An 11,962-nucleotide genomic window follows, 5' to 3' on the forward strand; every position below is an offset into this window, starting at 1 on the left:
TGTTAAAATGACACTCAATATGAAACAGAGGGAGGGGTAGTATACAAATATAAAATATTTTAAGAATTATCATACATAAATAAAATTCTTAATTATTAGAACGTCTTATTAAAATTCGGACAATTCTCTCAAATAACTATTTTTAAGTTTTTGTCACAAAATATCCCTCAAAAAAAGAAAATGGCCAAAATTGCATTTTTTATTTTGAAATTTTTAATATTTAATATTTATTTTTTTTAATTTGAAACTCTATCCCCAAAACTCTACCCCATTAACTCTAAACTCTAAGTCTAGATTAGTTAATCATAGGGTAAAAATGTATTTTTACCATTTAATAAAACTTATTTTGGTCATTTTTTTCATTGAAAACTATTTTTGTGACAAAAACTAAAAAAAAAAAACTATCCTAGAGAATTTTTCTTCAAATTCTTACCAAATTATTTAAAACTCCCAAAACTTTAGGACCATTTATAAACAAACAATAATTCATTTCTGCTCATAACATCTGCACCATTTCTACATGTTATTTATAGAATCTGTCATAGGCATATGCAAGTGAAACATTAGCAGGAAACTCTTAAATTTTTTTAAATTAATATACATAAATACATACTTTCAAATTACTTAAAACAAAGTTTTATTAAAAAAATTAGTAAATTTTTTATACTCAGAATCTCAAAACCGACTGCTTGTTCATTTGTAATCAAAACATGTAAAGATGACACTAATTATGCATACAATTTGCTTTGATGTTATAAGAGTTTCTTTGTTTGCAACTTGCAAGTCTGTTACCTGGCTAGAGATACACACCCACATGGCTCACATGCACGTCCACATAGACAAGGCCCAAAAGAGGAAACTAGTGTCTACAGCCCATTAAGGTTAGCGATTCTTATCTTCACCGACTCACCCACCAGCTATATAACAATGTTATTTAATTTGACTCGGCTCCCAATAAATTATCGTCGCGATAATAAACGAAAAAAAAGCTAAAACCGAAGAAAATGGGAGTGGTAGTGATCGATGGATCAACGGTACGGTCGTTCGTGGAGGACGAGGAGCAGTTCAAGAAGACCATAGACGAGGGGTTCGCAGCTCTGGATCTAAACAACGACGGCGTTTTATCGCGATCCGAGCTACGGAAGACGTTCGAATCGATGAGGCTTTTGGAATCGCACTTCGGCGTCGATGTGGTGACTCCTCAGGAGGAGCTGACGAGTCTGTACGACTCGATCTTCGAGAAGTTCGATACGGATCAGAGCGGTTCCGTGGATCGGGAGGAGTTTAGATCGGAGATGAAGAAGATCGTGCTAGCGATCGCCGATGGACTTGGATCGTGTCCGATTACGATGGCGTTAGATGACGATGATGATAATTTGCTGAAGAAAGCGGCGGATCTGGAAGCTTCGAAGCTCGAGAAGAAGGCTTCGTGATGAACGATGATTAAATGGATGATCTAGGGATCCTTTAAAGTGTTCTTCGTCTTCGTTGTTGCTTACGTAGTGTTGTGATGTAAGCGAATATGAATAACAAAAGCCTTTGAGTTTGTGAATTTGAATTATTGAACTCTTATATGAGAGATTAGAGAAGGGAAGATGAATTTAACGAACTGGGACAAAAAATATTCGAATCTAACCACCCGGCCAAAGCGACGTACTGTTAAAATGTAACTTTCTCTCAGAGGAAGTTTGGAAAGGTTTAACACATAATCTACTATCTCAAATTCTGCACCTCCTTTTCGAGCAAAACAGAGACAAGACTGAAACATTTCTTGTGAGATATGTGTTTCAAGCTACTTTATATGCCTTATGGAAGGAACGTAACCAGAGTAAACATGGAGAAACACCGAAGACACCGGGACAACTAATCCAATTGGTGGACAAAAATGTGGGTATTAGACTCTCTTCCATCCGTAACCAGGCATATACGTGTGGCCTAGCTTTCTGGTTTGGAACACGATAGCTTCTTAAAAGCTTAGTTTTGATCTTACTAAAAAATCATCAGGTATTCTTGGGTTCACCCCCTAGCTGAACATGAGGTTCACCGACTAATAGGATTTCATTATTTCAAATTCGATATCTTTTAAAAAAGGAAACAAGATATTGTCAAGTTATATTATATTTTTAAAATAAAAAGTAAAAAAAAATAGTAGTTACAGAAAAAAAATTAAAAAAAATCTTTTTAACGTCGCCAGCAAAACACTAAACCCTAAATCCTAATCCCTAAACCCTAAATTCTAAATCCTAAACCCTTGGGTAAACCTTAAACTCTTGGATAAATCGTAAACTCTAAATAAAAACACTAAACCTTAAAACTCTAAACCCTAAACCCTTGAGATTTTAGTGTTTAGTGATTTTGATTTAGAGTTTAAGATTTATCCTAGAGTTTAGGGTTTACCCAAGGGTTTAGGGTTTATGCTTTAGAGTTTAGGGATTAGGATTTAGGGTTTAATGTTTCGCTGACGACGTTAAAAATATTTTTTTTGTAATTACTACTATTTTTTTTTACCTATTAGTTTTAAAATGATAATATAATTTGACAATATTTTTTTTTTTTTAAAAGATATCAAATATGAAATAACACAATCATATTGGTGGTGAACCCAAGAATAAGTCAAAAATCATTCCCAATATAAAGCAAAGTGTAAAACAGGTTTTTTGTTGGAAGTAATTTAACATTTAATGTAGCGTACTTATAATTAACACTGACAAGTTCTTTATCAAGCTATACTACAAATAGACATATTTTCGGCTTGTCAAATATTTTGCTCACACAAATTTTCCAAAAAGCCTTCTATCTGAAACCAACTAATTGTGATTTGACGACGTTTTATTCAATTAACTGTAATCTATTTTATTTTTCTTTTAATGACGTACTAAGTGAAACTCCGCGCGCGCCTTGCAGAGATGAAAACACAAAATAAATATTGTATATTCAAATTACTTTTATATTTTATTATTTATTTTGTATTTACTACGTATTACGAAATAATAAATATATTGAATAACTGAGAAATGAGTAACTACTATGTATATACTTAAATTGGAGTAATCACATAAATTAAAATAATTCCTCTTGTTTATTTACAATAATTTTTACTCGTAAATAAATAAAAACAATCTTTTTTATTTATTTTATATGTAATATTATTAAATTTAAATGATATTGACATAGATATATACTACATTTTAATATAGATATTTATTAATTCAGGCTCCCTACTCATATAATTTTATTAATATTTGTATATTTTTTGTACCAAAAAATTAAATCATTAATCACAAAATTTTCAGTGTGAGATTTTAATAATTTTAGTAATTTTAGTCATTTTTCAATCTAAATTTCAAATTAAAATATTAAGGTCTCAATACTTTTGCGATAAATTTTTTGAAATTAACATATTTATGTATTTTATATGGTATATAGTTTAATTTTAATATTATTAAATATATATCTGAATATCTATTAAATGAAACTTCTAATTCATATGATTTATTTCATTTGTATCTTGTTGTAACAAAAAAAGATAAACCATTGAACACATTTTTTTAATGTGAGACTTTTAACAATATTAGTAATTTATAGTCGTTTTTAAATTGTTAATATATAACATATAAGAATTAATAATATGATTGTTTAGTTTCTCTTAAGAATATAAAATTAAACAAAAATGATGAAGGATACAAAAATTGTTATCAAATCTTTATTATTTAAAATTATTAATTATCATATATATGTTAATCATATTAGGTAATTCTGTAGTTTTTATTTAAGAAAAGAAATGAGAATATTTTTTGTACACTAATAAATAATGTTATATTTAATTTTTTTAACATTGTTTAATTATGCTATTACAAACTATGAGAAATGTTACATAGATGATACTACATCCAACAATTCTACCAGTCTTATTAGGATTCGCGTCTGATTGCACCATCCTGAGCCGCCCTATGAAATCCATTCTTGGTGGTACTCCTTGCGCCATGCGGAAGATCTCTTGTAAGCATTTTCTCCAATATTCTGCATAATCCGCCTTCACCGGGGATTGAAACTCGGACCTCATAGTGTAGAAGTATTAATGAACCATTGGTCAAACCACTGGACTAAGGGAGCTTCGCTTTTTTATATTTAATTTAATAAAAGGTATAATATATATTTAGATGAACCAACTAATTTTTGTAAGGATTCTAAAAATCATCTTAGTGATGACACGTGGTTACAAAAAAATGTTGTAATGCTCCTCAACTAATATAAGGATTATTCAATTAACTGTAATCGATTTTCCTTCTCTTTTCCATTCACGTCTGTTGTTAAAACTCAAATAATTTTAAGCTCTTTTCATTCCAACTCTTTAACCAGCCATATTAATGGATACTGACGGTCACAATGCAATCTTGTTTCATTTCCGGCACCAGCGTTGACTAATATATTCTTTCGCGTGTTCTCAACACCAATTTACATATGCAAGGTTCGATTTCTTCAACAATTAATTACCTTCAACTAATTTTATATAAAACCCTAAACAATCTGCCTTCATCTCCCATTTTCTCAGCTTCTGATGAAGAAATCTGGCCAGACCTCCTTCTCTCCCACATAGGTATTGAAGGCGGTGGAAAATCGACTTATGGTGGTAGAATTCATGCTAGTGGTTACGGAAATGAAACTGATAAAGGTGATGACGTGGGTGGAGGTGGAGGTGAGTATGAAGGTGCTGCTGAAAGTGAAAGCATTCATGGAGGTGGTGGATGATTATCATGTGGAAGGTCTTATGTGTTAGATTCAGGCTAATTATAGGCTTCCAACTTAAAACTAATTGGTGATAAGTGGATTGATACATCTATCTTATATATTGTTTAGGATCTCTTCCAACTACCAATGTGTGACACTTTGTGTCTAATACGCATCTTAGAGATGATGACTTTTTAGACGTCAATCTTGGAATGTTCGGGCAAGGATCGATGAGCCAACTTTGGGCCAGATCAATGTAGATCGGGTTTGATTGTTTGAACTTGGCTCTGATACTATGTTAGATTCAGGTTTATTATGGGCTTCCAACTTAAAACCAATTGATGATAAGTGGATTGACACATTTATCTTATATATTGCTTAGGATCTCTTCCAACTACCAATGTGGGACACTTTGTGTCTAATATTATGGTGGTATCGAGTGGTGCTTACGGATGCGGTGAAGGAGGAGGAGCCGGAGGTGAGGTGGATCAACTGTTGGAGGGTATAGAGGAAGTTGTGGTGGAGGAAGTAGCGGCAGAGGAGACAAGATGGAACTCATGGAAATGGTTATAAAAGTGGTGGTAGTGAAGAAGGTGAATAGAATAGAGAATATGACAGTGGTGTGTCCATATCTATCATTAAACTTACCTTAACCACTTATGCACTATCCAGATCTACAATTCAAAAAACAAACTCAACGCGTTTTCTCTTATCCCCGAAAAATCTAGGTTTTCTGGTGGTAGTGCTTAGTAAACGGTGAAGGAGGAGGATCAGAGGTGGTGGATGAGCAGCATGAAGGTACGAATGAGGTGGCGGTGGAGGAAGTGGCAGAGCTGGAGCTCATGGAGGTGGTGATAACGAAGGTGGATATGGCGGAAAATATGATAGTGTTGGTGTCCACATCCACTATTAGCTTGACACAAGTAAGAGCTGAAACGAAAATGACTTGCTCATTAGCCTAACCCTTTTTCTCTCAATGAAAACTTTGACGACAACACATATAACCCTAGCTACACAATATTATAACCTCACTTATTACAACCAAAACTATGACCACACTACCCACTAATCTGCTACCCGCGAATTCTCAGACCATGATCACTGACCCTAATCTTTCTTCTCTCTACAACAACCCCGATCACAACACTTTTAACCCTGAACACACCAACTCTGACCATAATCTCAGTTCTCACAACCCAAACCATGATCACACCACCCACCATTATGCTATCAACAAGCCTCTGACCACATGATCACTGACCAACTTTTTTTCTCAACCACAACCCTGACCACAACACCTTTAATCATGACCACACCAACACTGCCATATCTCTCTTCTCTCCTCTCGTCTCTATTTTTCGTTAGTTTTAGGGGTATTTTAGTCTAATTAATGACTTTTCTTCTTAAAGTATACTTCCATTTCAAAGTACTTTAACATGTTAAAAAAATACTTCCTAAAGTATTTTAAAGTGTAATGCTCTCGTCTTTTTATTGACCACGTATATTCTTCCAAGAAAAAAAAAGGTGATCGATCATTAAGTGGTTTTCCAACCACGTGTCGGCATTCCATTTTATCAATTTCTTTTTTCTTTTTCTTTACTTTCTCATCGCTTCTCGCCGTGATCTCCGTCTGCGAAAGGATCCAAACCGACGACGGACGAAACCCACCATCGACGTCTCCTCCATCTTCTCCGTCAGAAGAAGAATCGAAATCCACGACCAACGACGACTCTCTCTATCCTCACGGTGTCTCCTCCGTCAGAAGAAGGATCGAAACCCACCACAATCCACAAACGAACTTTTTTCTGTTGAAATCTTAAGAGAAGCTAAAAGAATCACAGAGGAAGCAAGTCAAGTGTTGAGAGAGGTACCTACTCGTCACTGTCATTTTCCTTCACATAAACCCATAAAGTTATCACCTTTGATTCTCTTGAATACTGTTTTCTCGTCTCTTTTTTTTTTTTTTTTTTTTTGACATCTCTCGTCTCTGATTTGAGTCAAATTTAAAAGCTTTGATTGTTGTTCTTCAGGGGAATGATATGATCATTGTGGTTTACGTTAGTGATTTTCCTTAACCAGGGTTAAGTTTTGTTTCCATCTTAGATATATAAAGGCGATGGCTTTTCTGAGTAAATTCGGGAACGTATTGAAGCAGACGACGAGCAAGCAGCTCAATGCTAATGGTTCTTTATCAAGTCCTTCGCTTTTTCAGGCGATAAGGTGCATGTCATCTTCTAAGCTCTTCATCGGAGGTGGGTCTAGCTCTAGATTGTCTAGTGGTTACTTGTTATGCTATGTTCTTGCTAACTTTATGAATGATTTTGCTATATGGCAAGGTATGGAGTATGGAATGAATGAGGATAGCGTAAGAGAAGCTTTCAGAAAATACGGTGATGTCGTTGAAAGTAAAAACACTGGTCGAGGGGGTTTGGGTTTGTTACATTCACCTCTGCAGAGGCGGCCTCTAGTGCTATCCAAGATTATGGAATCAGACGAGTTCAAGGCTTCATCTAAGCTAGAGACAGTCACTTTCTCCGAGATGAAACACGAAGAAATTGAGGCTTTAGTTGAGTTCATGTACTGCGTTGATGGCTCTATTAGTCTTGATAGTCTCAAGAAACACGTAGGATAACTCCACTACTCTTAACTTGATTCTATTTTCATTCTTATATCTTGTTGTTTTGTGTCACGGACAAGAGCTCAGTGTAAGGGGTCAGTGTAATGTGGTCATTGTAATGTTGTCTTGTTGTTTTTTGTCACGGACAAGAGCTCATTGTAATGAATAAATAATATCTTGTAATGTGTCACAAACTTGTATAAATAAGCTTTTGTTCTTTCTTCTCATTCTCATTTTCTTCTTTCTTTATTTTCAAGTTCCTTCTCCTTCAAGTTCTTTATAACTTGAAGCTCTTTCAATTTTCAAGTTTCTTCTCCTCCTTCTTACCATACAACACGAGCAAAACATTTTGATTAAAACAAGTTCATGTTCTATCCTCTCTCCAAACAAAACGAGCAAACACATTTTGATCAAAACAAGTTCATTTTCTCACCTTCTCTTGATCACAAATTTTATTCACAAAACAATCAAAAACAATTTTTATATGGCATCTTCTTCTAATGAATATTTTTTTAAGAACCTTTAATTAAGAAACTCTCAATGGAGCTCAAAATCTATGGGTTTCTTAATTAAATTTCTTAATTAATTTTTATTATTAAACAAATCATTAAGAAACTCAAATGGGGTTATAGGGTTAATGATGCTCTAAGCGTCCGACCGGTTGTCACTAATAGCGTTAATATATCAGCGAGAAACATTTTACTCTGTCTTCAGCCACTGTATAAAGTATAAACCAATCAGGTGAAAAAAGATTTTTATTGATTTTTTATGTTTTACTTCAGCTACTGTTAAATCAAAGGTAAAATGACTCACTTTTTCCCTCGTAGTTATGTGAGAGAGAATCAATTAACGTTAGGTGTAACTTTTATTTTTATTGTATTTTATTAGTTTTTTTTTTTTTTGTCAACGTATTTTATTAGTTTACTCTTAAACTTTTCCACCTTTTTATTCTATTTATTCGAGTATTTGCCAATCACAACCTAAAGCTCGATATAGCAAGCTATAGAACAAGCGGATGACGACCAAGACCGAGTCACCTCGAATTCAAACAATTACTCAACAACATGAGATTTGAAAAGCAAGGAATAATGAAATGAGATAAACAATAAGTTTTATCTCTTAACCTTTTTTTTTATGTTCCAACCCTAAAAGTTAGATAAAAACAAGGTAAACTCGTCACATAATAACATACGACACTACAAGTACACTAGAAAACTTGGAAATGTTCTTTTCAAGTTGTATTATTCATTTTGTTGTCATTTGTATATACATTACATCCGATCGATACAGTAATACAATCTAGATTGGGTAAACTATCTTTTTAAAAATTTACTCATAGAATTCATTTTTATCTTTCCCTAATCCTAACGTTTTATTATAGAATCTTAGACTGCGAGTTTAACCTTGAATAAATATTTAGTCAATCATAATATTATATGTTTTATCTTCATGTGAAAAAGAAAACAACGTAAAAAAATGAGAGAAAAACGTTTATATTGACTTGTATACTTATAATTGTCTACCATGTACAGTTACAACGTTGTATTTATATAGTACAAAAATTATAGACTATATCTCACATGTAAGAACATGTGTTATGCTGATGATGATAATTTCATTTGTTGAGGTCAAAACAGTATCTATGTGATAGGGAATTTAGACAAGGTGGCATATGATGGATAATCACTACATTGATAACAATGCTTATAATTTTTTAAAAAAAATCTCCAAAAAGGGAAATACGAAAACTTAGAGATACGCCAGCTATATCATATACTGCGAAGGTTCTGACTTCAGTATTTAATAGCCATAGATTATAGGAATCTGGAGGAAAAAACATTGTAAAAGAATAATTAAAACTTCTCTCAATCACCATTTCTTCAATGTCTAATACTAGCGACAGAGGCGGCAACCAATTGGAGCACCGGAATTACACTTGTAATGAATGTGACATCATCATTACCATCCTCTCTTCTTCTACTTCTCCTTCTCCATACTGCCCCTTATGCAATCTAGTTTCTACCTTTTCTTCTTCAACCCCTTTTGAAGTTGGTCTTGATGATCATGAAAACGAAGACGACGAGGAACTGATTCCAACCGTTGAGATCTCATCTTCAACGTTGTGTTGCTCTTCCTCAGACGACTCTACTTTACCATGCGCCATATGCAGAGATGATTTCGTGATTGGAGAATCTGCTCGGAGATTACCTTGCGACCATTTATACCATAATGATTGCATTACTCCTTGGCTCACTAGTCATAATACGTGCCCTCTCTGTCGGTTCGAGCTACCGGGTGCATCTAGTGGAGACGACAGTGGTTTGACCATGTGGTTCGATGCGTTGGCGTTAGAGGATGACTTGGAAGAAGATATGGGAACCGTCACGCTCGATTTGTACCAAAGTTTGGACGGCTAGAATTGTATGGATTAATGGAATGTACGTTTTAGAACATTTTCAAATCTATATAGTAATATAGATTTACTTTGGTCTAATATATACTTCCAAATCTATATGGATTTACCTTGTCTTAAACGAATATTCATATATTTATAAAATAAAAAAAATATTTTCTTTGGCATCTATAGATTATATTAAATTGATGAACTGCAGCTCTTACAAACCTGAGCCGGCAAAAAAAAATATTTTTTCTAGAACCATAACCTCGTGAGGCAAAAATTTCTCCACGGAAACAAGAGCGAAACCAAAACATACTATATAAATTTAAAAGCAAAAGTGAGCCGGAGTATTAAGAACATGTAGGGCTAAAACATAATCATTACTCAAGCGAAGCTAGCTGCAACTGGATGCCAGAATGAGCGAGAAAGCATTGGAGGTTACATTTATTTAGGATGAGGGCCGGGTATGAGTACAAACTCCTAAAGACTCACCAGAAACTGCCACTCAGGAGTAAGCTTCATCCAAACGAAGCAACGAAAAAATGGATCTCCATATTAACAGTAGACGAAGAAACACAGTTTGACAATCAACAGTTCAAAGACCCAATGCGATTGAGCTAAAATCCACAATCGCTTACCAGAAAATCCTGATAAACGTCGGTTAAATACCAAGGAATAGCATAACAACTAAGCACCAAAGCTTGGCAATGAACAATTAAATAATCAAACTCCAAGGTTAAATGAGACCACCTTATCGAGGACAAGCCCCAATATAAACACACACTCCACAGCCACGAGCCCTCACCAAGGACTCTTCTAACACTTTGATAGAACCCTAGCCACGGTTCTGTTCCTGAAATCACTTGAGGAAGGTATGGATAATCCTTGTCTACGAGAAGGTCGTGGAAAAATCACCCTGTGTATATGAAACCCAACACACAGTCTGCACTTAGGACGATCTTCAAGGAGATAGGCGATGGAGCTTTGGATTGGAGAGACGTGTGGCTTGAACCTTGAGTATATTAAACCCAACACCGAGAGGCTAATTTAAGACGCCTCTCTGATCTTCAGCTGGTCGAAATGGTACCACAAGATAGGATGGAATTATCTTGATAAACCGATTTGATCTCGGAATCCACCAAAGATCGAAATGTTCACAAGGAACAAACGAGAATCACTTCTCAAAAAAAAATACATGGTTTTTAAAACAAACAAGTGTGATTTATTCATGGCAAACTTAGGTCTTTTTATAGAGTTTTACAGACTTAGGAAATCAAAAATCTAAAAACAAGACATATCAACCATCTCTCAAGTTGGCTCGTTCCAGGCTTGATCTAGCTCGACTGATCTCTTCCTCATGACTCCTTGGACGAGTGAAGTGTCCATAGTTGGTCCAAGTGAGCTCACAAATCTTAGGAATCATTCTAAGCAAAGTTTGCACACTCGGGTCGCCCATATCGCCTTGCTTGCTGGTTGGACGAGACGGCTTGATGGTTGAAACGTCTGAATAGATAGCTGGATCGTCTGTCTCGTCCTGATCGATGGTTGAGCTGATCAGGATCACATCACACTTCCTCGATCGATACAATTCCTCCACCAGAAGTTCAATGAAATTTGAGCTCAATTCAAGATAAAACACCAACCAACCTTCAACAACAACCGCCAATGAGTAAGGAAAAGAAGACCGAGAATCCAAATCACCATTGACCCGCCCGAGAAACACCTCTCCAGCTCGATGGAATAAGAAATAACCCTAATCAGAGACTAACAAACGCCTCTCTCCACCATTTTTTTTTTTTATAATAAATTTCTATTTTGCATGAAAAAAAAAACGTTACATGATTCTATTAATGCTAAAGTAGCCTAAAAAAGTTGTAAATGAAGTGTTGGGGAAATACTTCTGTTATAATTATTGTCGAGCAGAAGGTCCATATATATACAAGGTATTAGACCGTCATAAGGTCATGTTTATCCTAACAAGATAAGGATAAGGATAAACACTATGTTACAGATATACATGGAATATATACTAGATAAACACATAGTCTCTGGCTGTCTTTATCATGTCCCGGATTGGGCCTGCAGTACGGGCTGGTCCATGGTCGATCATCATTTGGTTTATAACACTCCCCCTTGATCGACACATCCGGTACAGGTTCGTTGCATGCTTAATGTTGCCTCATTAAAACCTCTCCTGAAAAACCCCAAAACCAATGTGG

The 11,962-nt window shown here is 34.9% G+C and overlaps 3 protein-coding genes across 3 annotated transcripts; all 3 read left to right on the forward strand.

Moving 5' to 3' along the window:
• Positions 1–943: 943 nt before the first annotated feature.
• Positions 944–1,561, forward strand: LOC106332003. Its single transcript, XM_013770451.1, has one exon. It carries the CDS (start codon positions 1,005–1,007, stop codon positions 1,431–1,433), a length of 429 nt encoding a protein of 142 aa, XP_013625905.1. The 5' UTR covers positions 944–1,004; the 3' UTR covers positions 1,434–1,561.
• A 4,681-nt stretch (positions 1,562–6,242) lies between these two features.
• On the forward strand, positions 6,243–7,544 carry LOC106333196 (glycine-rich RNA-binding protein 3, mitochondrial-like). Its single transcript, XM_013771672.1, has 3 exons — positions 6,243–6,595; positions 6,832–6,980; positions 7,065–7,544. Exons 2-3 carry the CDS (start codon positions 6,845–6,847, stop codon positions 7,358–7,360), a joined length of 432 nt encoding a protein of 143 aa, XP_013627126.1. The 5' UTR covers positions 6,243–6,595; positions 6,832–6,844; the 3' UTR covers positions 7,361–7,544.
• Positions 7,545–9,228: 1,684 nt separating this feature from the next.
• On the forward strand, positions 9,229–9,762 carry LOC106334393 (E3 ubiquitin-protein ligase RNF181). The gene has a single exon (XM_013772677.1). The coding sequence runs from the start codon at positions 9,229–9,231 to the stop codon at positions 9,760–9,762; it is 534 nt and encodes a 177-aa protein (XP_013628131.1).
• Positions 9,763–11,962: the final 2,200 nt, after the last annotated feature.

Source organism: Brassica oleracea, chromosome C3 (assembly GCF_000695525.1).
Source record: "Brassica oleracea var. oleracea cultivar TO1000 chromosome C3, BOL, whole genome shotgun sequence".
In the NCBI taxonomy this organism is placed as follows: Eukaryota; Viridiplantae; Streptophyta; class Magnoliopsida; order Brassicales; family Brassicaceae; genus Brassica; species Brassica oleracea.

Excerpts from the sequence above, each read along its gene's own strand:
- LOC106332003 (XM_013770451.1), top strand. The coding sequence starts at position 1,005 with ATGGGAGTGGTAGTGATCGATGGATCAACGGTACGGTCGTTCGTGGAG.
- LOC106333196 (XM_013771672.1), top strand. The coding sequence starts at position 6,845 with ATGGCTTTTCTGAGTAAATTCGGGAACGTATTGAAGCAGACGACGAGC. Across the intron at positions 6,981-7,064 it reads TTCTAAGCTCTTCATCGGAG|GTATGGAGTATGGAATGAAT; the intron begins GTGGGTCTAGCT and ends CTATATGGCAAG.
- LOC106334393 (XM_013772677.1), top strand. The coding sequence starts at position 9,229 with ATGTCTAATACTAGCGACAGAGGCGGCAACCAATTGGAGCACCGGAAT.